This window comes from Triturus cristatus, chromosome 7, assembly GCF_964204655.1.
Source record: "Triturus cristatus chromosome 7, aTriCri1.1, whole genome shotgun sequence".
NCBI lineage: Eukaryota > Metazoa > Chordata > Amphibia > Caudata > Salamandridae > Triturus > Triturus cristatus.
Genome location: NC_140590.1, coordinates 105113668 through 105140877, shown reverse-complemented (window position 1 = coordinate 105140877; position 27210 = coordinate 105113668). Strand labels below are relative to the sequence as shown.

Genomic DNA, 27210 nt, shown 5'->3' with positions numbered 1-27210 from the left:
TACGGGGACTAGTGATTGGTGAGGTTGGGATGTACAGTTTCAGGTGATGGGTACAAGTTATGGTGCAGTTGTCGGGGACAAGAACAGATGACTTGCATTACTGGGCCGGCATGCACAGGCTCAGGTTAGTGGTCCAGGTGATGGAGCCCACGCTCCATCACAGGTTATGGTGTTCTTGAAGGGTACGAGAACTAGTGATTGGTGAGGTTGGGATGTACAGTCTCAGGTGAGTGGTCCAAGTTACGCTACTCTAGAAGGGAACGAGAATAGGTGATTAGTATAGTTGGGTTCTACAGTTTCAGGTGATGGGTACAAGTTATGATGCAGTTGTCGGGGACAAGAACAGGTGACTGGCATGGCTGGGCTGGCATGCACAGGCTCAGGTCAGTGGTCCAGGTTATGGTGCTCTTGAAGGGTACGAGAACTAGTGATTGGTGAGGTTGGGATGTACAGTCTCAGGTGAGTGGTCCAAGTTACGCTACTCTAGAAGGGAACGAGAATAGGTGATTAGTATAGTTGGGTTCTACAGTTTCAGGTGATGGGTACAAGTTATGGTGCAGTTGTCGGGGACAAGAACAGGTGACTGGCATGGCTGGGCTGGCTCAGGTGAGTGCTCCAGGTTATGGTGCTCTTGAAGGGTACGAGAACTAGTGATTGGTGAGGTTGGGATGTACAGTCTCAGGTGATGGGTACACGTTCTGGTGCAGCTTCAGGGGACAGGAACTGGCATGGTGGGTCTGTACAAGCTCAGGTTAGTGGTCCGAGTTATGGTGATCCTGAGGGGTGTGACAACAAGTGATTGGCGCAGGTCAGGGGCGCTAGAACAGGAGAATACCACGAGCTTGGCTGAGGAGCGCTGGAACAGATGAAGGGCATTAGCGAGTGGTACTAGAACACAGAGAATTTTAAGGCATGGGCAAATTGGGCAATTGTCCAGGGCCCCCGCCTTCCCCGGGGCCCCAGGGAAGGGACACTTTTTCTCTATCACCGATGTGCGTATTCCTCCTCCTCAGCTTTTAACGCATTGTGTAATATTAATTGGCATTATAGGCTTAGAATTATCTGAAAATAGGCATTAAAATACAAAGCTGTTCCCGAACATTGGCCCCTAAAATATGTGTAGCCCAGGGGCCCCAAAAACCTTAAGATTGCACTGCTGGAACGGGTGAATGCACAGCGCACGGGCTCCGGCGAGTAAGCCGGGTTACTGGCACAGATGAGCAGCCTGGCAGGGTGGCCTGGCATTAAACACGTCGTGCCTTCCACCTGCCCAGAAGGAAGCGGTGGAAAGTTCCCGCTGTGGCCCATCTCCAGTTGCAACAAGGCTCAGTAGATTTCCACAGGTACCAGGATGTTGGAAAGACACATCAGTGCTTCTTAAGCCACGCCGAGTCACGTGAGGAGAAAGGGATTGTTGTGTTGTGTTTGTCTGGTGTCCAGGAGGTGAGGGTTCCACACAGAGTGGCAGCAAGGCTCTGGGGAGGTGCCAAGTGTCATTGATTTGCGGCGGTTCAGGGAAGGCGAGGACACGGAAGTTCCGGAGTGGTGAATGTGGAGAAAACGATGTGCGTCGGCCCCTGGAGCCACATCTCCTCTGGAAGGGCCGGCCCCGGCTGCTGGTCAAGCGGAACTACCAGCAGCATGTCCAGGGCATCACTAGGGGATGAGAGGGTTCCTCCTGCTCCCGGTCCAGCTCGGAGAGCCTGGACAAGCAGGGAGCGGTGGGCGTGTGCGCGTGCCAGAGAAGGGCTGTAAAGCTGCAGTACATACATGGCTGTCCTTCCTACACCTTACCATGTTAGAATTAGGACGAAAGAGCTTAGGTGCTGCAGGAGGTCAAACTCCAGCCCCTACCACATGCCCCCCCCCATAGGAAGGACTTGAACTTCATGTAAGATTTTTAAATAAAAGTCATCAAATGTCATGCCTCAGACTTTGGACGTTATTCCCCTTTTCAAGGAAGTCCATGCCTTCAAATTTGCGAGTAAATCAATAAAGTAAATGTGTGAAGTTCCCGCCTATGCCCTTCGGACTGCGTTTTACATTCAGAACCAAACCAGATGACAGAGCAGCCAACAGGATTTGTAAGACCCCAGTTTGAGCTTTGAGGGCCCAGGGAAGGGCTCAGGGGCCTTCATCTGGAAGCAGATGTGCCATACTCCAGTCTTAGGTGTGACTTACTCCTGAGCCGTGCCTGCTCAGGAAGACATGGAAGTATAAAACTGCGGGTCATCCAGCTTAAGAATACTTCTGAAGCCAGGGCAAACCATGAAATCACAACACAGCACTGACTTCAACTTATTTTTGGAGTTTAGGGGCATTTCTGGCTTTGAAAACATCAAAAGAAGTGCTGGGTAAATAAATGAAGCACTTACAGGACATCAAACCATGGCCAGCTGTCACACAGACTACCTTTCCTCCATTGTAACCAGGGCTCGAGTCGGGGTACCACGCGGGTGGACGGCGTCCCCCCACTTATTTTACCAGGTTTTTCCGGGTGGACGCCGTCCCCCCTGCCCAAAAGCTGGACAGCATTGTGTGAGCAGAGAGAGCCCGGGTGGGAGGGAAGTTTCCCGTAAATTACCAAAGATATGCTCATGAGATTCCTGTTGTGACGTCACTTCCGGTGACAGCGTCCCCCCACTTCTTTTCATGGGATTCCTGTTGTGACGTCACTTCCGGTGACAGCGTCCCCCCACTTCTTTTTTTAGGACTTGTGCCCTGATTGTAACTGCTTCCCTTCTGCTCCTTCAAAACATTGGGGTGCAAAGTTTTGAAACTTGCTATTTAACTACGAGTAATCCTGAACTTTTTCCCTTAAAAACAAACAAACTTTAGATTTTTCTGTGGTTATAATTAATACCTTTTTTACACGGCGAGTATCTGCAGCTGCGGCCTGAGCCCTGCAGGTGTGAGATCTGCTCTTTACATTTGCCATAAACAATAATACTTTGCGGCGGACACGGAACTGAGCTGATTCTTCCTTTCGGGGCATTTTCCAGGAGCCAGCATCACCCTGGTGGGATTTCCGTCCCAGGGTGTATCTCCAGCCTGGGCCGCAACATACCCTGGAGGGACTGCAAGTCCCAGGGTGCCCTGCGAGACACGTCACTGCACAGGTGCGGGGGAGGCGCCCAATCGCGCACAAAAGCGATGCCTCTCTTCCCGCAGTGCGGGATGCGCGCGGACCGTGCCCCGGTGAAGCTCGGGACAAGGGAAGGCCTGTCCTTGCCCGTCATTCCCAGGAAGAGGCAGGGCAGGGCCACCCGCCTTGGCGCTGATTCCTAAACACTGCCATGCCGGTAAGACTTTGTGGACCATTCATTTGACTTATAAACATCCAGTATTTTCCTATTGTACTGCACGACCTTGTATTAACCTTCCCACTGCCAGCATGGACTTATAGTTCTTTACTGGCAGGGGCTGGTGGTGAAACCAGGAAAGTGTGCCCCTGTAACCCATTTGAACACTCGAGTAAGCTACCTATGCATTGCAACAGACTGGTTAGTACCTGAGTCATTTTTCATTGTAACCACTGAACATTTAATTTCCTCGTGTTACTTATTTGTGTCTTCTTCAACCGACCCACTTGATTGTATTTTGTCGCCCAGTTGCATCTATAGTCTTTTGCCTAACTCCATCCCAGCCCTATCTGGTTCACTCTAGTGGAGAGGCTGTACTTCAGCTTTGATTGATTTAAAAATGGGTAAGCGCGGGAAAGGGACCACTTTTTCTCCTATGCTCCCAACCTCAATTGACAGGATGCTTCAGAGGGCTATAGGGGTTGTAACCTCTGAAATAGAATTGGCTGAGAGGCACCTGTCTCTAACTCCAGATATCTTCTGTCAGGTGCCTGAGCCATCCTCTCCCAAGCTGTAATCCCTGTGTCTTCCCCTAGGTTATTAGAGTCCATACTCAGGCCAACAGAGTCCCTCCCACCTACACCGCAAGAGGTACGACTGAAGCCAACAATTCGTAAAGGCGAAACCACCACTAGTACATCCAACAATGGGAAGCGTAAAATTGGAAACGGGGCAGGAGCTACGAGGAAGAAAAACATCGAGTCAACACCTAGTGTTAACAAATTAGCTAGCACTGGGGGAGCAGCAGGACCCCCACTGACCCTCAGGCAGACCCTGATTGTCCATCTTGGGTACGGAACCTGTCAGCGGATCTAGAGACCCAGTTGAGATCTACTGTGAAAGAAGAGCTTTCTCATTTACTCGACCACATAGACACAGGGCATTTAATTGATGGTGTAGGCCCAACATCCCCTGGGAAGTATGGTCCCCCGAGGGATGGACTCCCCAATGTACCAATGGGAGCCAGTAGGGCAGTGGATTATAGCACTGAGACAGCTGAAACCACTTTGTCGCACTCAGAAAGGCAAGGCACCCAGCAGGCCCAAAACCCAAGGACTGTTACTGGGCCCAGGAGCCTTATTAATGCCAAAGGGAGTCACAACCCTGTTTCCCACAAGGGGGGTTCAAACAAAAGCAGACCTGCTCGAATAGAGCCCCGGGAAAGTAGGGAAGGGGCGGATCCTGTGGAGGATGCTGGGAGAAGACATGAGGTAGTGACTCTCCCGACTATAAATACACCCCCAGCCTCACTTCAGTATGTCATTATACTGACAGGAGTACCCGAGATTGAGGACCCCCAGAGGGAAACGCAGTTGGACTTAAGGAACAAATGCCTTTTCTAGTTGGCTAGGCACAGGCAGTTTTCTTACGACAGGGCAGGAGAGATTTTAAAGGTACCCAGAGTTGGCTGGGTGGGTATGAGACAAAAGACAATGCAAGGGGACTGTATAGTAATCAACTTCAGTAATCCCCTGACTAACCACACTTTAGAAGGTCAGAATTCCTGTCACTATGCACCATGTACAGGGATTAGGGTTTACACATTGAACTATGTTTATTCCCACAGTCATAGCCAACCTAGGACCCTTAACACAAGTGCTCCAGTTAACTGGTCTCAAACATCCAACGGTGGGCCCACCCCCCAGACCTCTTTTATTTAACATTCCAGTAGCGAACAGATTTAGGCCCTTAGAGGAGGTGGACTGACTCGCACTGGAAGATTGCCTTGTCCCTGGTCTTGGGCGCCGGGGGTCCAGTAGGGATTTAGGGGAAATTAACAGTGGCCAGTTGAGACATAATACTCCCTGCAATAACGGGGTTGACCTAGGGGTTCAGCAAATCGAAACCCCTCGGGGGGCCCTTGATCTTTCCGGGGCTTGTGTAAAATCATTTAGCAACCCAGTTCTCATATCTCAGACCCCTTAACCTCTATTCCATCCAGGGGAGGTCCCCACTTGGAAGTAGCAGAAGTAGCCCACTTGGTCCAGCTTAAGGTACCCAAAGTCCCTACTCCAACTGCCGTAACGCCCTGTGTGACAACTCTAACCCTGACCAAAAGCTGAGAGTCCTTTCCTGGAACATCGCTGGATTAAAAAGCAAACTGCATTGCCCAGAATGGGGGCTATTTGTTGAGAGATATGACATGTGTATGTTCCAGGAAACCTGGGCAAGGGATTACATTGTGAGGATGGGGTATGCAACTTTCAATGTGCTGGCAATTTCGGGGGGGAAGAGGTTGACCCTCAGGGGGCTTATGTACCTGGGTTGCCACGCACCTGGACTGTACAGTGGAGCAGCTGAATCCCCTGTCCAATGATATTCAGTGTACTGTACTCACCTTTTCATCTAGCTTCAAAATTGCCTTCGTTAACATCTATTCCCATCCTGTAAGCATATGCCACGAATCCCGGACCATCGACCAACTGAACACCTTCATTGATACAGTCCCCCCGAATATAAGACTGGTTATAGGGAGAGACTTTAATTGCCAATTTGAGCCCCCTGCTGCCCCTACTGATGCATTCTTTAGTGACGAGGATCGACATTGGTTAATCCCTGACCCTCAAATCCAACCAATAAAGGCCTGGACCCGGTTGGCACTCCAGATCAATGCAGTTATATTAACCCATTCCCTTAGAGCGTGCAACGTCCGCACACAATCAGATAGACCAGGAAAGCTAACCTTTAACAGAATCAGACAATCTCCCCTGCTGGACTATATTCTAGTAGAAACAAAACTATGGCAGAGGGTTGTTGACCAAAACGCCTTGACCATGGAGCTAGAGTTCCCAGATCTTTATAATTCCACGGCCAGCGGTACCCCCATAGATAGTAATATAACACTCGCTAACAATAGAAGGAGAATTAGATGGGGAACAGTTGAGCAGTCATGAGAAAAGGTAGCCAATTTATATTCTCTAACTATATTGCCCTTGTTAGAAATGGGGGAGGCTGTCATGATATTGGACTCTTCCCAAACCTTCACCAGAATAGCAGCATTGCAAGTAGAATTGACGACCAGCTTCACTAATATATTCTAGCCTTTGACAACCCAAATGGCGTAAAAGGGTGCCAAACAAACCTGGTTCAATAATACCTGCCATAAGGACAAGAGAGCCCTCATAGATGCCATCAAATGTATGGACAGATACCTAATTAAACAAATGAGGGCCCTCTATTGAGACAGTGCCCAACAAGCTAAGAAGAACTGGGAGTTAGAAAGACGGGATGCCATTAAAACAGCTTTGTCTAAAAGGGATATGAAGGCGTTCTGGTCACTAGTGTGCACAGATAGTAGCGAAGGGAAGCCAGCCCTAGAGCCTAATATTGCTGCGGCCGTATGGAAGTCTCATTCCCAAGCTCTATACACCATTGAGGAAGTTTCAGACTTTAAATACGAATCACCCTTAACAATCCCAGGGATTGTTTTTGAAGAGGCCCAAGAGTTTACTTTAACATGAGTCTTAAATGCAATTAGGAAGCTTCTTGTTGGAAAAGCTCCAGGACTAGACAAGCTAGCAAGGGACCTATTTCAGGTAGAACCAGAAATCTGGGGACGCTATATATGGGCAATATTTAACTCTATCCTGAGAGGTATGGCGATCCCTGAAACCTGGCTAAGGGCTGAAATCTTCCCAGTCTTCAAAAAGGGTTCACGTCTCCTGCCGACCAACTATAGGCCGATCAGTTTGATCGATGTCACCCAGAAACTGTTTGCCAGGACCCTCCTCGATCGCCTTCACGTATGGATGGAGGAGTGTGAAATCTTGAGTCCTTACCATGACGGTTTTAGAAAAAACATCTCTACCATCGACCACATTTTTAGGCTCCAACTATTATACTGGAAAATGATGTCAATAGAGAGTGCCAGCCTCTATTTGATATTTGTTGATCTGGAAACGGCCTTTGATTTGGTCCTCAGAGACAAGCTATGGGAGATACTTAAACAACTAGGAATGCCCCCTACCTTCTGGCATTGATCAGGAGACTGCACGAGGGCAATTTTGCCCAAGTAAGGTATGGGAAATTTGGGGAGTTAACCCCTCGAATCCCAGTTAATAGAGGAGTAAAGCAGGGGTGTATGCTTGCCCCTACCCTGTTTTGTCTTTTCATGAACGCTCTGGTTGCCCAATTAAACTATGTCCAGGATAATGATGCCCCAAAGCTGGTGCATAGCAAGGTGCCCGCAATGATGTTTGCGGATGTCACCTTGCTGCTGTCTAAGTCGCCTATGGGCCTCCAGACAGTTCTTGACAGCTTTGCAACATTCTGCAAAAACAGGGGGCTGGAGATTAACACATTAAAGATCAAATTTATGGTCTTCAATCCAGTCAACACATCCCACCCAAATCCCTCCATAAATGGTAAAATGTTAGAGAGGGTAACTGTCTTTGACTATCTTGGTGTTACTCTGTCCGAAACGTTCGAGTGAGGTCCACAACTAGCCAAAGCAAGTCTCAAGCTAGCTCAGACTGTGGAGTGTATTACAAAAATATATAGGAACTCCTCCCACAAACCGGCTGGACCGGTGGCTGAGATCTACAAAGTGCAAGCCAGGAGCCCTGCAATGTATGGAGCTGAACTATGGGGCCATCGCCCCGCTGGGGGACTGTCTAAAACAGAGAATAGTTTTGAGACAGTTGGTAGGCCTCCCGGCAAGTACCTCATTCATCCCCCTACCGCTGGACCTAGGAATTAGACTTATTGCGGGGGAGACTGGACTTATACCATTAACCTTTTGGCGTAGACTGTGGGTATCCCCGGAACTAGTAGTTTATCAGTTGGAGTTAAAGGAGATTCTAGGCCTCCCAGTGTGGGCAAATTACCATGGTTTTTATACATAAGGGATGTATGTTGTAGACTAGTTATTCTAAACTTATTGAGTAACCCTGAGGTAGTGTGCCCCAAAAACTCATGCCTAGAACTAGTAAGAGCCTACAGATTGCTCAAACTAGCTGACACCAAGGGGTACACTGGACTTGGTCACCTGATTTCTTAAATATTAAATCTGAGTATCAGATTGAGCCCTTTCTGAATGATATCTAACCCACTATGGCAAGGAATTTATACATCCAGTTTAGAGTAGGGACCTTGACGCTTCGTGCCTTCACCAACAAATGGCGAAAAGCGACTCCCCTTGGGTGCCCTGCTTGCAACTGTGTCGATGAGACTGAGCTTCATGTTTTTTTCATTTGTCCTGGCTATAAAATAGCCAGACGCGATGGCTCGTCCAACTTTGCAGGAATCTGGGGTGTAGGCAGTGTAGGGAGGCTTTTAGAATTTTGAAAATTGATACTCACCCACCCATTGTTTTTGCCCTGCCCCGATTTTTAAACTCCATGTGGCATAGACGTAGGGTGCTGCTAAACTCACCACTGCAATTATAAATCTCCCATAGTGCATACTTTGTCACATTCTAATTATTTTAATCTTTTTTCCTACTTTTAACCCTTTTCCACATTCCATAACCTATATTAATGATGAACTGAAATTTGAATTTACCAAAATGAAATGTGGATATTTTTTTATGATGCTCCAGCCTTGCTCAGGGAACTTGATGTGGTATTTGAGGGAGGTCGAGAACAAGCTATGAATTCTATGAACCTCCCACCCTCTGATAAACTTTAATGTTGCCAAACATCCTAGTTGTGTTTTTATTTTATTTGTACTTATTGGCTTTTGTTATGTGTTTTTACTGCTATTGTTTATATTATTTACTTTTTATGGTCTACATCGACCAAAATAAAGTTTGTTGGAATGGAATAATACATAGCCAGACAACTGAAGAAGGCTAAGGTAAAAACGGCAGAGGGTCTGACGTACATAAATTGTGCAATATACACCTGTGCATCAGGATGTAGCATACTTTCCAGCCTGGAAGCATGAAAATGAATACCCCACACACAGAGCTCTGTAGCATACCTCTTTATTCTTCAACATACGGCTATCCTCTGCACTCCTTATGTCATAACCTTTAATAACCACATCTTAATACCTCCTAACAGATTATGTAATCCCCCCTAGAATCCACCCATAACCTCTTGGGGTGTTAGCGCACATGCTGTAGATAAAAATACATCTCCCCTTTTTTTAAATAAAAAGTACAAACAACATGAACCTTATATTTCTTCAATGAGTCTTTGAGGTGCTCGAACTGGTCTGCCAGATTGGGTGGCCTGTGGTAGTTGAGTTGCACCTTGATTCTGCCCTGATGACACAAGTTTGGATGTGTGACCTGGACATTTAGGCAAAGTCGGCTTGCTCATGGTCTTGAGAGCTAAAATGTGTTGAAGTAGATGTTTAAAATGGGACGAGTCCCTGGTGATGGACTTTCCATGACTCTGCGCAATCCCATATGTCCTTTGTAGGTTACAACTCTTAAAGGGTCAACAGCAAACGAAGGTCTGTTTTCCAATTCCGTTTCTGTTTCACCTCTATTGTAGATTGTTTCCTTGGCGCTTTGGTGTTGATCTGCATTTGTTTTCATCATGCACTTCTGAGAAGTGTCTGTGTGAAGAACCTTATCGGCACTCAGCAATTCGTCCAATGTCCCTTGCGGTAGTAGGTTCTGATAGCTCTCCCAGATAGCAAGGTGGAAGGACTCTCACAAGTGGTGGAGTGAGGAGTTGACTGATAGGCACGAAGGGCTTGACACAGGGCTTGATTCAATGATTCCTTCAATCGCTGTTCACTAAATCACTTTTTTGAGGGAGCCCATAAAGTGTTCAACAACACCATTGGCTTGGGCCTAGAGAGGTGTTCTCTTTTGACACTTGACATTGAGTCGAACGAGAAACTCATGGAATTCTTTGCTATTGAAAGGCAGGCCATTGTCAGATTTGAGAATAGCGGGATGCCTCACACCTCAAAATTGTCATCAAGCCACTCAAAGATTTTGTCATGGGTTGTTGAAAGGCAGGCCATTGTCAGATTTGAGAATAGCGGGATGCCTCACAATGCAAAATTTTCATCAAGCCACTCAAAGATTTTGTTATGGGTTGTTGATTAATCTTCTACCAACGGAAAACGCGAGTATTCTTCAGTGACTACCATAAGATGATGTCCATTTCCTAGAGGCCCAAAGAAATCAACTCTCACCCTCTTCTAGGCGTGCAAAGGAAGGTCAGACATATTCAATGGATTCTGTGTCACCTAGGGGGATAAGCAGTTACAAAGATGGCACAATTCCAGCTCGTTTTCAACTCGTTCATCTAGATGGGAGAACCACACTCGGCCACTTAGAGCTCTCTTGGTGGCTACAATGTCACAATGTCCTTCATGGGCTAGCTCACTGTGGCGGCTCCTCCACTATGGCGGAGGAGCATCGCCCCACTGCTTTCAAGCAGTGCGAGAGGGGGAAACATAACATGATAATAACATTTTGTTATTATCATGTTATGTTTCCTTTGCGGGCGGGTGGGCTGGGCTGCTGTGCTCGTGGAGCAGGGCAGGTACGGAGTGGTTTGCCCACTCAAGTGCGTAATGACTGTTTGGTCGGCCCTCTCGTGCCGCCCAAGCCAGTAATGCACACTTTTTCTTTCTCCAAGCTGGCTGCCATGTAGCCTGCTTGGAGATCAAGCCGAGGCTCCCATTCCCTGGTTGAGCGTCCAACCAGGACGCTCACAACATTGGTCAGGGGAGCCTGGGTGCCTACCAATCACAATGCTGCAAGCAGCGTTGTGATTGGTCAGTAGGGCCTGGCTGTGCAGTGCTTCTGGAGAGGAGCTGGAGCAGAGAAGTAGAGCCCAGCGGGAAAGTAAGGTCATTAAAAAAAATTATTATTATTCTTGACTACTCGCCATCCGCACACCCCCCACCCAGCGTGACCCGCGAGCCGCCCACCCCGCCACCCGCTAGCCATGCTGGCCGCCAGGGCCGGACTGACTACCGGGCGTTTTGGAATTCTGCCGAGCAGGGGGCTGATTTCACTGCGGTGGGGGCTGATTTCGTTCATGGAGACCTGCGTGTACTTCGAAATAGTTAAAGCAAAACGAATTTCGTTCAGTACACGCAGGTCCCCATCAACGAAATCAGCCCCCAGCTCAGCAGCATTCCAAAACACCCGGTAGCCAGTCCGGCCCTGCTGGCCGCCACTGCTAGCTCAATGACTTGCTGTCTCAGGCTCTCGGGTATGACAATTCTCGCGCCTCTCAGTCAGTCAAATAAGTCTTTATTTGTCCGGAGCCATAAAAGCACACACAAAACAATAAAAACATGATGCATTAAAATTCCTGACATTTTTGATCATATGACAATTTTAAATTACTCAAGATACAGGATCAGAGAGACAAGCTGATGCATAACAATTTGGATAAGATTCCATTTGATAGCCCAAGACGCCAATACTGAAAGCAAATTCAGCATATGAAGGGCTCATTCAATTGACAGAAAATGAATGTATGTTACTTGCATTCGTCTATTAAATTTTATGATAAAGTTGACATTCATACTTTGCACATTGAGAGGTGATTGTACTAAAATTAAATAAATGTAGCAGGTTTCAAACACACATATTTTACTCAAAATCATCCATAAAATTCATATGTGTACCTAATGTGAAACGCTGATTTTATAAAATCTAACATCACATGACAAATTTCTAGGGACCTTAGAGACTGCAGGAATATTAACACTTATTTATAATGTTTCAAATTTGACTTGCAAAATAATGGCGCCAGGAAAGAATGTCTCGGCCCTGCGTACAAAGTGCAAAACAAAGTAAAGTGGTTAATGCATTGTGTCGAGATGTTATTGCGCCCACAAGGTGGTAAGTCCAGTTTCTAGGCCCCTGGCTTGGGGAAGGCAATGGGCGCAGCCAAAAAATGTGTAAGCCAGTGGCGATACGTGGGGTTCATAATCCACCGTAAATAATGCTCCATAGAGCGTGTTGTCGACACATGGGCATTAGTAACAATTGATTCTTTTGCCTGGGCCATTTCTAAGTGTTTGTTCATGCAGTGTTCCAAATATCGTTCTTTGACACGTGGATTATATTCTGGCCCGATTGTATGTGAGTATTTATATAAATCTAGTAAACCTGAACCATTGAATTAATTAGTCAGGTATTTTTCTGTGGTATGAGAGCCTTGGTATTTGATCTACCCCATCAAGTGACAGGCAGTTGCTGATGCAAGTTTTGGTCAGGCCAGCTTCGGATGAACCCCAAATTTTAACACAAAGTAGTAGAGGGGCTAACCAGATTAGGGCTTCCAGGTATGACATCACAAGTTCCTCATGACAAATTAGAGTGGCTTTGTCTCTCGGACCGACAATAATCTATGCATGAAGAGGTTTTCTGCTCGTTGAAGGATGCCCGCTCTGCTGTAGCCCCATAGACCAGCACCATATGCTCCCACTGTAATGCACTTACTCCTATATAGGCTCAGTATTTCTATGAGTGGTTTGTTTCTTAGCTTATGGGCATCTATAAATATCGCCTCAATAGTCCTACTAAAAGTCTAAAGTTTAAGAGGTAAAAGTGGTGTTCAACTTCATGATTGATTAAAAAGAATCCCAAGATAGTTATAATTCTTCACCTTTGCTAAATTTTTATCCCCCATAATAATGTGCTTGGGTGACCACATGTCATAATATATGACGTTCTATTATTTACCTGGATATCTAGATCTGGAGACTATTTGCAGTACGCGCGATCTAAACTGCATCATCAGCATATAATAAAATTCAAATAGACTTATTTCCAATGCGTGGCATATCCTTTTAATGTTTCACCAGAAAATTACTGATCTCATTAATATAGAGCAGGAAGAGAAATGGGGCCAGGATGCACCCCTGCCCGACACCCCTGGTGGAGCTAATGTGGGGAGAACATTCATCAAGGGGACCAAAATGCACCCTTACTGTGAGATCTTGGTGTAGTCGCCTAATAAGTGTTAAGAGTTCAAGCTCCACTTCCCTTTTGCCCGTTAGATTCCACAGCTTAGAGTGGTTCACAAGATCAAAAGCGCTTGACAAATCAATGAAAGTCAGGTGCATGGAGCCCTTTTTCGCCTTAACGCTCTTCTCCACTATATTAACTAAAAATGTAAGCATTGTTTAATTGTCCCTATGCCGGGTCTAAAGCCATATTGGACTTCAGGCAAAATATTTTTAGCCAGGGCCCTGTCTTCAAGGTGGGAGAGTAATATTTGCCCTAAGATCTTGGTGCTAGATTCTATCAAAGAGATTGGCCGTTAACAGATCAGCTGGGACCGATCCCCTTTTTTGGATATAGGGATTACGCTGGCAATCTTCCAAGACTCAGGGATTGGCCCCTGGACTATTGATCTGAACAAGTTTGTAAGTAGTGGAGCAAATATGGGATATTTGATTTAAAAATATCAGCTGAGACATCATCCGGTCCCAGGGCTTTTCCTGAAATACTCTTTTTATGGCTGTAATTACCTCATGGACTTCAAACGGGGTTTGGAGCTGCCAGAGAGACTCAATAGCTGGAATGTAGGTTAGCCCTTGAAACTTAGACATATCTCCTGCTGATAAGATTTTAGTGAAATGAGAAACTCATGATCTGCTAGATTGGGTAGTCTGAGGTAATTAAAGTTGCATATTGATTCTTCACTAATGACACAGATTCAGATATGTAAATTGAACACTTACGTGAAGTCGCCTCACTCATAGTCTCAGGAGCTGATGAGAGTTGGGTTGGATGTTTAAAATGGGACGAGTCCCTGGTGATGGACTTTACGGAACACTGCTTGAATATCGTGGGCCCGATTCACAGAACTAACTTAAGACAAAATCCTAAACTTACTACCATTTTGGTATTCACAGAAGGCACTTACTCATTTTGGTATTCACAGAAGGCACTTACTCATTTCGGTATTCACAGAAGTTAGGAGTCCTAACTTTAGGACTCCTAAATGCCTTCTGTGAATACCGAAAGCCTTAAAGTTAGGATTTTTCTCAGTTTAGAAGTCCTAAAGTTAGGAGTCCTAACTTTACTACTCCTAAACTGATAAAAATCCTAATTTTAAGACTTTCGGTATTCACAGAAGGCATTTAGAAGTCCTAAAGTTAGAAGTCCTAACTTTACTACTCCTAAACTGAGAACAATCCTAACTTTAGGACTTTCGTTATTCACAGAAGGCATTTAGGAGTCCTAAAGTTAGGACTACTAACTTTACTACTCCTAAACTGAGAAAAATCCTAATTTTAAGACTTTCGGTATTCACAGAAGGCATTTACGAGTCCTAAAGTTAGGAGTCCTAACTTTACTACTCCTAAACTGAGAAAAATCCTAATTTTAAGACTTTCGGTATTCACAGAAGGCATTTAGGAGTCCTAAAGTTAGGATTCCTAACTTTACTACTCCTAAACTAAGAAAAATCCTCATTTTAAGACTTTCGGTATTCACAGAAGGCATTTAGGAGTCCTAAAGTTAGGACTCCTAACTTCTGTGAATACCGAAATGAGTAAGTGCCTTCTGTGAATACCGAAAATGAGTAAGTGCCTACTGTGAATACCAAAATGGTAGTAAGTTTAGGATTTTATCTTAAGTTAGTTCTGTGAATCGGGCCCCATATGTTCGTTGTATGTTACAACTGTCAAAGGGTCGGTAGCAAACAGAGAGTCTGGTTTCTGCTTCCATTTCTGTTTTACTAGCACCCAGTCCACTCCACTGAAGACTGTTTCCTTGGCTCATTTATCTACATATGTTTTCATCTTGCACTTCTGAGCAGTGTCCATGACACGAACCTTATCAGCACTCATCAATCAGTCTGATCAATCAGTTTGATGTCCACTGCAGTAGTTTGGTTCTTATAGCTCTTGCAAATAGGAAGGTGTCAGGACTCTCACCAGTTGTGGAGTGAGTAGCTGATTGATCGGTATGAAGGTCTTGACACAGGGCTTGATTCAGATGATTTCTTCAATCAATGGCCGCTGAATCACCTTCTTGAGGGTGCCTATAATGTTTTCAACAACACCATTGGCTCAGGGCCAGACAGTTGTGCTCTTTGGATTCTTGACATTGAGTCGCACAAGAAATTCCTTGAATTCTTTGCTATTGAAATACGGGCTATTGTCAGATTTGAGAAAAGCGGGAATGTGCCACGCTGCAAAAATGTCATCAAGCTGCTCAATGACTTTGTGTCATGGGTTGTCGATAATAAGTCTTTCACTGAGGAAAAACATGAGTATTCATCATTGACTATAGTATTTCTCACACAAAGTGTCATACGGAAGTGTTTAGTACAGAAGAGAAAAAGAACGACAGTACTACGCATCACATTCAGCGCCAGGACACCTTCGGGTAGCAGTTGCGCTCTATAAGTGCCAATAACATTAACATTAACAGCTATCTTATATTACTTACAAATATTTGTAACTCACACTAAATATAGGGTTGTGAAAATGACTACAACTTGAATGAGGTAGAACAAAAGGAACAGTGTGTGTAAAGGTGGGCATAACAATTATATGGACGTAAACCCTCACTCACCCAAGGGTGACGTGCTTCATCATTGGGTTCCTTCCACACACCGGGACCACAAGGTACCCAGTGTGGGCTACAACTTCCCCTCAGTGAAGGAGCAGGAGTGTTTTTGGAAAGCATGTGAATGTGTCTACACCTCTTTTGTGTAAATAAGGGGAAGAGTGTAAAAGGGGGTCATAGATAGAACCAACCATACGCAATTTGTCATAATCAAATTCAGAAGATCTGGTGATCCTAAATCACTGTATATAAGTCGTTTCTACCAACTCCAGAGTCTTATCACCAGCAGGACCCACTAAGGATTCCTGTTTTGTGGCGTTGTCCGGCTCTGGGGGAGTGCACCGCGAGTCAGCTTATGTACAGTGATTTTAGGATCACCAGATCTTCTGAATTTGATTACGACAAATTGCGTATGGTTGGTCCTATCTATGATTTATTTTTTGTTCACATAATTGTGCAGAGTGACTAGATACTATGGTCCTGGTGAATGCCCCGAACAACTCATTGTCATTTAGGGCAGAAACATGTTGACTGCTAGACAGGGTAGATATCCATAACCCTGTGTCTTGTTACTTTTTAACTCTATCCAGTAGGACTTTAGAATAAAGTTTGGTTGTATCTACTGAGATAGTTTTAATTCACACACTACACCCCCTTTTGCACTCTGCCCCTCATTTACACCATAGAGTTGTAGACACACTCACGTGCTTTCCAAAAACACTCCTACTCCTTCCCTGAAGGGTAGCCCACACTGGGGACCTTCCGATCCCGGTGTGTTGGAGGAACCCAATGATGAAGCATGTCACCCATGGGTGAGTGAGGGTTTACATCCATATTATGGTTATGCCCATCTTTACACCCACTGTTCCTTTTGTTCTACCTCATTCAATTTGTAGTCATTTTCATTACCCTATATTTAGTGTGAGTTACATATTCATTATTGACTACCATGAGATGCTGTGCATTTCCTAGAGGTACCAAGAAATCAGCTTCAACACTCTCCTAGGCATTCGTAGGAAGGCCAGACATATTCAGAAGATGCTGCGTCACCTTGGAGGATAAGCAGTTACAAAGATGGCACGATTTCAACTCTTTCTTAACTTGTTAATTTAGGTGTGGGAACCACAATTGGGCTTATTTACATTATATTGGAGTAGAGCAGCACCGCAGGCCTTCTAGCTCGCTGCTCTGTGTCAAAAGAAAGGGGCAGGAATGTGCCGTATACACGTGATCCTTTTTGCCAGCGCCAGCACACAAACTGCAGCCGAGTGCCAATGCAGGCACCCTTGCGCCATGATGCAAGGGTGTCTGTGTTGTTTGCATGCTTGTTTTCTTGCAGCAAGGGACACCTTCCTGCACAAAAACAATCCAATCAAAAGAGACATTTTCCTCATTCTATGAGGAAAAACAAGGAGAAATGTGAACATTTCTTCTCATTATGCCTACTTTGGGAAGGCGCTATGTTGGTGCTGCCCCCAGATTTACGCGATGTTGTAAATATGGGGCAGTGTCAAAAACCATGGGTGTTACGTAGGAACACTGACAGCAACACCCATGGAACACCTCTTCCATGCTGAGTAAGGCATTGCCTTACGCCATATTTACAAGGCCATGAAAAGTCATGCAGGGTGGCTTTGCGTGGCCTTATAAATATTGGCCAGCATACTGTGCCTCCGGAGCATCACAAAAGTGACGCTCCGGCAGTGTAAAAGTGCCACAGAGGAATTGTAAATATGCCCCTTGTTTTCTTGGAGCTCTCTTGGTGGCTACAATGTCACAATGGCCTTCGTGGGCTAAATCAATGACTTGCTATCGCAGAATCTCAGGTATGACAATTCTCGAGCCTCTCAGTCTGATACCCTCTTGAGTGACCGATAACTCATCCTTTACATTTTGGAATTTTTTTAATTAAACATCATCGGCAAAAGGTCAACTGCTTTTCTTCCAAGATCGTGTCATTTTAAGGTCTTTGAGGATGAGAATGTCCTTATCTGCATTGATAGTAGCAATGATTTATTCAATGAATAGAGCTGTTGGCGTGCTAAACCTTACAATTAAATTGATATACTCTTCAGCCGTTCTGGATGTTGAGATGTGGTGATTGAGTGGGTTTTGATCTTTTCCTGACTTGTGTACAATCACATAGTCGTACTCTTGCAGTCGCAACCCCAACCTTTCAACGGGAGGAAGCACCTTAGATTTTGGGTTTCCAAAGACAGTGATCAATGTTTGATGGTCTGTAATAAGAGTGAAATGTTTCCCATATAGAAACACATAAAAATGTTTACAGGCCCACACTACAGACCGAGTCTACCTTTCTGGCTAAAAATAGACATGTTCTGTTTCAGACAGGCTCCCACTGGCATCAGCTGCAATGTGTCTCTGAGCATTTGGATGGCCATTATGTTGTGCAAGAATCATCCCCAGCCCCACCGGATTTGCATCGACAATGATCTCAGTATGTAACTTGGGGTCAAAATAGGCCATTTCAGTCGCATTCTCAATCACATGTTCTATGTCTTTGAATCTTTGGTCACATTCAGAAGACAGTTGAATTGGGACATTGCGTTTTGTTAAGTCTCTTAATGGGGTAGTCACTGTAGCAGACACAAATGTAACTTGGGCAATAACTGGCCATGCCTAAAATGGATTGCAGCATGGTTACATCTAGTGGGGGGCAAGTAGGTGACAATGATTGCACTCTCTCTGGCCAGAATTCATTCCCCCATCAGAGAATATGTGCCCAAATAATTTAAGTTTGGTTTTTTGAAAGTCACACTTTGCTGCATTCAGAGTGAGAACTGCATCAGTAAGTAATCGGCACACTTGTGTAAGAGCCTTGTCATGCTCCTTTTGTGTTGTCCCAAACACTAGTATGTCATCATTGTAATTGAAATCATGTGTAACAGGTTGAATAATTTGGCGAATGACATCCTGAAATATCTCCGCAACCGAAGATCTTCCAAAACTCTGTCTTTTATATCGGAACAGAGCACCATGAGTTGAATAAGTAGTAATGTACCTACAATTCTCTTCCAGCTCGAGTTGATGGCATCCTTCGTTCATGTCAAGGCAGGAGAGGATCTTGGCTCTGTTCAGCTGCATGATCATGTCTGCAATGTGGGGGCCAGGATCTAGTCCCCTCTTGATTGCTTTGTTTGCCTGGCTCATATCACCACATGTGCGCACTGTACTTTTACTGTCCTGTTTTGGCACCGCAACTATGGGCAAAACCCACGGTGTAGGACCTTTCAATGATGTCATGCTTCAACAGTGATTCTAGTTCTTTCTCCAAGACTGCTTGTATATGAAAAGCAACTCTGCGGTGCCATTGGGCATCATGGCAAATGTCCTCATTAATATGGAGTTGCACTTAAATTTTCTTGAGTTTCCCTAGACCATGGAACAATGATGGGAAATTGCTTACAATTTCAGACTGAGCACGTAGGTTGTAATTGATATATGTCAGTCCCAAGTTGGCAGCAGTGGCAAAGCTAAGTAGGCATATACTAGGTGAAGTTCCTGGTAGGACATGAATAGGTGCTTGCACTGATGTCCACTTATGTTATATTGTTGCTGTAAAGGACCCTTGACTTTGTAATGGTTTTGAAGCAGCCCATGTGTATACCTCCATATTTGACAAATTAAGGCGAGGCACATGAGATATGCTGTTTTACTTTTCTACTGGCATGATGTTAATCGATAAACAACTGTCTGTTGAAGGGTGCGGACGTCATTTGTGGCGGCGAGGAGGATGGTCTCGGTGCTGTGGTTGCTTCGGAAGCCGGATTGGTAGAGTTCCAGATTGTGACTCGTGAGCAGTACCCCTGTGATCGGCTCTGCATGGCATCGTCAGTGTCGTCTACACCGGAAGTGACGTGCGCTTTCCTTATATAGGCACCACACCAGCGAGCTGACGTCAGTTACTTTTCGCAACTTTCCACGCCCAGAGCACAGAGCCATGAAGAACACTGTCCAATGGTTTGGAAATCAGGGGTCTAAAAGGGTAAAGCCCTGTCCCTTGAAATTTGTTTACAGAGAGGGAAGGATGGGTGGGTCAGTAAGGAATCTGTGGCTAGAGACACAGTCTCTACCAGATAAGGCATTACCAAAGGTAAGGAATGTGTTCCTCCGGTAGAGCATTCTAGCTGCAGATCCCTTCCCTCAGAATAGATGCTCAAGCAATACCTCCCCAGTGGTGGATTTGTGGATCAACTTCACATGAGGAAGTCATGCAGGACCGAACCGGCAAAGTGTCTGACCCGACAGACCTGACTGTCCATGCAGTAGTGTTTTGTGAATGAGAGGTTCACGTTGCAGCTTGGCAGATGTCCAGGACCATAAATCCAAGTGTTAATGCAGTGGTCATAGCCTTGGCTGAGGTGGAATGAGCCTGCAAGCCCTTATAGAGTTGCTTCTCGGTCAATATGTAGTAGATTTTAATGCAAAGCACGATCCACCTGGAGATGGCTCATATCTGCACAGCCTTCCTCTTCTTCGCTACGACATTCCCCATGAAGAGTTGGTTGTACTTTCATGTGCAGTCAAGGTAGAATGACAATGCTCTTTGTGGGTCCAGTCGGTGAAGTCAATCCTCTTCCTTAAAGGGATGTGGCAGAACATAAAAAGTAGGCAGAGTGACAGACTAGCCTATGTGAAAGGGAGTAGCAACCTTCAGCAGAAAGGAAGCTCTAGTCTGTAGAACCAGCTTATCTGGGTAGATGTTCAGGTAAGGAGCGTGTTCCTCCAATAGAGCATTCTAGCTTCAGATCCCTTCCCTAAGAATAGATACTCAAGCAATACCTCCCCAGAGGTGGGTTTGTGGCTCAACTTCACATGAGGAAGTCATGCAGGACCGAACCGGCAAAGTGTCTGACCTGCCGGACCTGCCTATCCATGCAGTAGTGTTTTGTGAATGAGAGGTTCACGTTGCAGCTTGGCAGATGTCCAGGACCATAACTCCACGTGATAATGCAGTGGTCATAGCCTTGCCCCAGGTGGAAGCCCTTAAGGGCTTGCAGGCTCATTGCATCTGGGTAGATGTTCAGGTAAGGAGGCTTGGATGGCAAAACCTGAAGCTCACTGACCCTCCGGGCAAATGCTCTCACCACCAGGAAGGCCATCTTTATTGTAAGCAGCCTGAGAGGACAGTTGTGCAAAGGCTCAAAGAGAGCACACATCAGGAACATCAGAACCATATTACGGTCCCACTAAGGCATAATGAAGGGAGAACGAGAAATAGGTTGCAAACCTTTCAAGAACCTATGTACAATGGGGGATTGGAAAAGGGAAGGTTGGTCAGGCAACCTTGCAAAAGCAGATGCAGTAGAAAGGTAGCCCTTAACAGTGCCCAGAGCAGAGCCCTGCTGGGCAAGGGAAAGACTAACAGAAGAACTTGAGAGAAGGGAGCAGAAAGAGGGCCAACCTGTTTCTCTCCACACCATGCCACAAACATGCCCATAAACTTGTACCAACGGCAGACATCTACCGTTTTGGTTGAGAGTCTCCTGGCTGCCAGAATAACATTGCAGACTGCAGGGCAACCTGATCAGAGGACCAACCGCCAAGCACAGCAGCTCGGGATACCAAACTCTCCGAGCCCAGTCCGGACCCACAAGAATCACTCAGGCCAAGTTGTTCCTGATCTTTTTGAGAACTCTGGGCCGGAGTGGTATGGGCAGAGAGGCGTACAGGAGGCCTGACTGTCACTTGAGATTAAAAGAGTCTCCGAGTGAGAGTCACCTTGGAAACTCCAGCACGCAGAACTGCTGACATTGTACGTTCTCGGCAGTGGCAAACAGATCTAACCAAGGCTCTCCCCACAGCTGAAAGAGACCTGGCACCAACTCTGGATGGTAACCCCATTCGTAATCTGCCAGGCATCTTCAGCTGAGTTTGTCTACCCTGGCATTTAGAGAACCCACCAGGTGTTGAACCACCAGGAAAATGCTCTGATGTTCCAGCCACGCCCAGAGATGCAGGGCCTCTTGACAAAGGGTCCACAACCCACCCACCCTGTTTGTTGCAGTACCACATGGCGGTGGTATTGTCTATGAACACCTGCACTAGCCTTCCCTTGACATAGGCCAGAAATGCTTTTTATGCCAGCCGGATCACCCAGGGCTCCAGAAGGTTGGTGTGGAGTCTGGATTCCACCAGAGACTTTTGATCTCCACCTCTCCCAGATGGCCGTCTCATCCCAGGAGTGACGCATCTATCACAACTGTCAGATCTGGTTGGGGATGGAGAGGGGTCTGCCACTGACCCAATGGAAGTTCATTGGCCACCACTGAAGTATTTTGCAGTTACCTCTGATATCTGGACTATGTTGGTTAGATTTACCTGATGCTGATGCTGCGCCCACTGGAACTTCAAGCCCCACTGCAGAGCTAGCATATGCCAGTGAGCATTTGTCACCAGTAGGATGTAGGATGCCATGAGGCCCAGCAGCCTGAGTGTCTCTCACTGAAATCCAGGATCGAGGCCAAAATATCAGTAACATAGCCTGATTATCCTGGACATGCCGTACAGGATGATAGGCCCGAAACTGCACCATGTTCAGAACAGCTCAGATGAAAGGAAACATCTGAGAGGGAATCAGGTATGACTTGAGCATGATGAAAGTGAACCCCAACAAATGCAGAAGGTCTGAGGTGGTCTGGAGGTGGGAGACGACAGCCTGGGACAAGCCCGCCTTTAACAGCCAGTTGTCTAGATAGGGAAAGACTGGCACCTCTGATGTCCGCAGATGAGCTGCAGCCACCGCCATGACCTTGGTGAACATCCGAGGGGTGCTAGAAAGGCCGAAGGGGAGCACAGCGAACTGAAAGTCTACATCAGGACCGAGAGTGCTCGTGTGTATCATTCTGAGTGACTTTCATTCTGCAACTACAATGATGTTTTGAATGCAAGTTTCTGCAACAATACCTGAGGATGTTTATATAACCTGCCACATAGTCTAAATGGGTAAAATGGACCAGGACCACCGCCAAACGAAGTTATCATTTGACCAAAAAAACGATCTGTAAGACACTCTGACAAAGGGTACTAAACAGCCAGAGGTCTCCAAATACAGCCTGGCTTCAGAGGATGATGAAATAAAGCTCAAACTACTGTTGAAAGACATGCAGAAAGCAAATGAATGAGAATGTACCACATGAAAGAGGCTAGGCAAGTGTGGAACAGGAAGACACACTTTAAAGGTGCAGGATCCAGTACCCCAGTATTCACATCCACTTCAAATTCGGTACAAGATAGAATTTCACAGATTGGCTAATAGATTCATAAAATGCAGAGGGATTAACAGCCCTTTAGTTAAATTTGCAGCAACAACAAATATTAGAACACAATAAAAAGATACCACACAAAGCATGCAGGAAGAATTGATACGGTTTGGAGACATATCTCTGTAATGCAGATGATGATAATGTCAGAGGATGAAAAACACTGAAAATGGAAACATTTCTTGATATCATTCGGAGATGTGAATGAAAGTAAGTCAAGTGCAGTAACTGTACTCTGTAGATCTGCAGACGAAAACACTTCAAATGTAGATACTGTAAAAGAGGTTTTCTGTCATTGAAACCTATAAAGGACACCACACATCTTGCCCATACAGAAAAGAAATCTGTACCTTTTCCATTAAAAACAGAGCTTAACCACACATCAAAGAAAAAGATCAACAAAAACAAACAAGCACTGGCATGGCAAAAAGGACTTCTAGCCATTAGATTTTAGCCATGTTGTACTTTGCGGCTCCATAATCCCACAATTCCAATAGCCCTGCTGATGCTGTAGAAAACATTTTAGGGTACAGTTGAACTCCTGGGCCCCTTTATTTCCAGGTATTATTTATGTTGTAGACCTGGCCAATTATTAACACAAGATTATACAGTGAGATCAATTGTAGTAAAGCTTACTGCCCAAAAAAGATGTAGACTGTCAATAATAAACGTGAGAGAGGTAGGTGGTGGGGAGCCCTGAATAGGGCATGGAGTGCCCTACGGTACAGTACGGAGGCAATAGAAGAACGTCCAGGGAGTAAAGGGGGTGGGCAATGGGGATAGTATGGCATTGTCAATGTCTTTTAGCCTTGCTTAAACTGCTCAAAAATGTGGAGGATGCGAAACTGTAAGTGCTATACAGGCACATGCATCAAAATTAAAATTAGCGAATTCTTAATTGCAAAAAATAAGGAATCGCAATTAAAAAATCGCTATCTTGAATGCATGAAGCTACTCGCGAATAAATAGCGAATCGCTATTAATCGCAAAAACGATAGTGAGGACACAAAAGCGACTCACAAACCCAGAAAATCTCAAATTGCGATCTCGCTATTAGCAATCTCGCTATTTGCGAAATCGCTAATAGCGAAAATCACAAAAAGCGGGTCGCATTTTTTATTTTTTTATTATCGCATTAAGTTGTTGAAGTTGTTGAGCTCACTCACTGTTGATGGCTAAGTATACTAATACCACTGAAGTAAAAACGTTATCAACTAACACAGCAGCGCGTAACACACATGTTGATTAGTCCACCTTCTATGTTCACGATACCACGTTAAGACACCATACATAACTTGCACTTAACCGGCAGACGCGAACCAAACACACTTACACGCGGTAGCTTCTGAGGAGAGGAGCGCGTTATTATGACTAACCGGTAAGCGATTCGGGCAGGGGCTGGGAGCTCCGCGCATGGGAAGGCACTTTTGATACAATATAGCACGGAGGGGAAGGACGAATAGTGGCGCCGCATGCTACTCCATAGGTTCGTTATAATCACGTAGGCACTATCAACACGCCGATATTAGCGAAACACAAGGCGTTTAAGAGGCACGCTAATAAATCACACAACGACATTGACAACGGAATGCATGACTTTTAGGAGGCACGCTAATAGATCACATAACGACTCTTTCACGTATACAGTTAACCACATTGCTGAGAGTGAGCACAAACATAGATGCACCTTTTAAGAAACCACAACTAGTATGGTGGTGATTATATCTTGTTTGGTGGAGAATCCCCTGATTAAAGGAACGTTATTTTTGCTTTTCCTAGACATTCCCCTGAAGAAGGCAGCAAGCCAAAATGCATAGGGAGAAAGAAATGAAATCGCTTTGTATAATGCAGAAGTGATGCATGTTGGGATATGAAGTTCCAATTGGAATGCAATTGAAATAATTGTGAAACAAAAGAATTAAAACTTAAAGAAGTTCAAGCAAGAAATGATGTGAAGAGAGTTTTCATTTTGGCTGTAGATACAGCAATTCGACCTGTGCCCAGGGAGACACCCCATGGAGGCAGGGTTGCGACCACGGTGATCACAACCAGGGAGTCATCCAGTCCATGCTTCATTCAGTGCCCTAAGGAGCTCAGAGGAGGAGGCAGAGTACTGAAGCTGACCTGGAATACTTCCTAATCTGTATCCTGGTACTTTGTCAGACACAGGATGGACAAAACATCATCAGGGGAGAGTGCCACGCCCAGGAAGAGAAAGATGAAGTTCTCTGAGAGGGAACTGGAATATCTAATTGAGGAGGTCAGCAGAAGCCATGATAAATTGTTTGGCAAATTGTCTCTGAAAGTGCCAGAGGCAGAAAAGAGGAAGATATGGCTGCACATCAAGGCAAAGGTGAATGCTGTGGGAGTCACACACCGCAGCATTGATGACTTAAAGAAAAGGTGGTACGACCTGAGGATACGTGCCAAAGAGCGCATGGCCGAAAGGCTGAAGGAAGCAGGTGCCACAGAAGGGGGACCATCGACTGCACCCACCAACACAGCCCTGGAGGACCTTGTTGAGGCGACAATCCAGCCTGAGGAAGTTGTTGGAGTCACACAGCTGGACACATCCGGCGCAGCAAGTACCACAGAAGGTAAGATGCATGCAAGCTTTAATCCTTTGCGTTGTGTATAATCGTGCACATCCCCCCAGGCAAATCAGTGTACAGATCAAACTCCAGGCCACGTTTCCCCTCATACACTAAATGCATCATTGGAGTTGTAGTCATGTCAGCCAAGTGGGCATTTAAAAGCAACAATGGCAAGCAAAACACACCAACACTGCATGGCAGCCTGTTTTTCTAGTCAGTGATTTAATCTGAGCAAGTATGACAAATGAAAAACAATTGTAGGATTAACCAAAATTAACATAGCACTATTTACCATTACAGATGCAGCTGAGGCAGACTCCAAGGATAGTGACCGCCTTCACATCTCAGAGACACCTGCTGAGACCAATGTAGAGACTCCAGTGGCCCCAGCATGTACACCACCCCCACCACCAAAACGCAGGGCACATGTACCCTCACTGCAGCCAATGGAAGCTGAGCTGACTCCAGCACCCACTACAGGCCCGAGCCAGCCACGTGTTGCAACACCAACTCCACCACAAGCACAGGTCCAACCAGGACAATGCCGCTGGTCCAGGGCCTGTATTGCTGCACGTGATGAGCAGGCAACGAATGTGTATGGTGACGTAGAGTCACAGATGTTACACACCCAGCGTCTGCAGGGGAAACACATGGGCACAATTAATCAACAGATCTCAAAGCTGGCAAAGAACATCAGCACAATGGCAGACAGTGTGCGTGAGCTGACAACAGTGGTTGCTGAGGGTACTCGGCAGACAAACTTGAGCCTACAGGAGCTCACCAGGGCGGTGCTTGCAGGACAAAGCACTAAGCGGAGAAGGCATTGCCAGAGCTTGATCCGCATGTCAGCGAATATAAGGGCCATCAACAAGCTCAGCAACAACACTGCGCTATTGGCACGGCGCTCTGTGGCAGCCCAAATCGATTTTGGACATTTCTGTGGGGATGTTGCCAGGGCCTTAGGACAAGTGCCCACTGCTGTGGAACACATCCAGTCCGGGACTGTGAGTGCCATCAACTTGGAAGGGGAGGAGGGGAGTGAGGAGGCATCGAGCCTCCGTAGCCTGTCGGTGCCTGTGATCACTGCCAGGAGGCGCAGTTCACGCAGCACCACATCCACAGTCACACCTCAGGGTGATGTTGCAGAGGCAGGCGAAAGGAGGCTGGGGGTACGTGGCAGTAGGCGCTAGCCATGCATATCCTCCTATTTTTGGCTTTGGTGGTGTAACCATGGTCAATTACAACGTAGTGATTGCTATCCAGTGCTTTGAACTTTTTCATTTGACTTCACACCTCAATGCAATCATCATCCTAATTTGCACTATTCTCTTTGTTGATTGACATGTGCTCATGTTAATAAAACATTAACGTTCACCATTTAGTTCTTATGGCTCATTATTACTTACCTCAGAAATGATATTGTGTGATGTGTGCACTTCTCCTTTTCCCTTCTGCGGAGTTCGCAACATGTGCTTGTTGGTGATGTGCGGGTGGTTGGTCGTCCCCATCAGACTCAC

General features: G+C 45.8%; 1 protein-coding gene across 1 annotated transcript; it reads left to right on the top strand.

The window, feature by feature from the left end:
* Nucleotides 1–2730: 2730 nt before the first annotated feature.
* LOC146808939 (uncharacterized) lies at nt 2731–27008 on the top strand. Its single transcript, XM_085614256.1, has 3 exons — nt 2731–3302; nt 24879–25696; nt 25994–27008. The coding sequence occupies exons 2-3, from the start codon at nt 25270–25272 to the stop codon at nt 26881–26883; spliced, it is 1317 nt and encodes a 438-aa protein (XP_085470382.1). The 5' UTR covers nt 2731–3302; nt 24879–25269; the 3' UTR covers nt 26884–27008.
* Nucleotides 27009–27210: the final 202 nt, after the last annotated feature.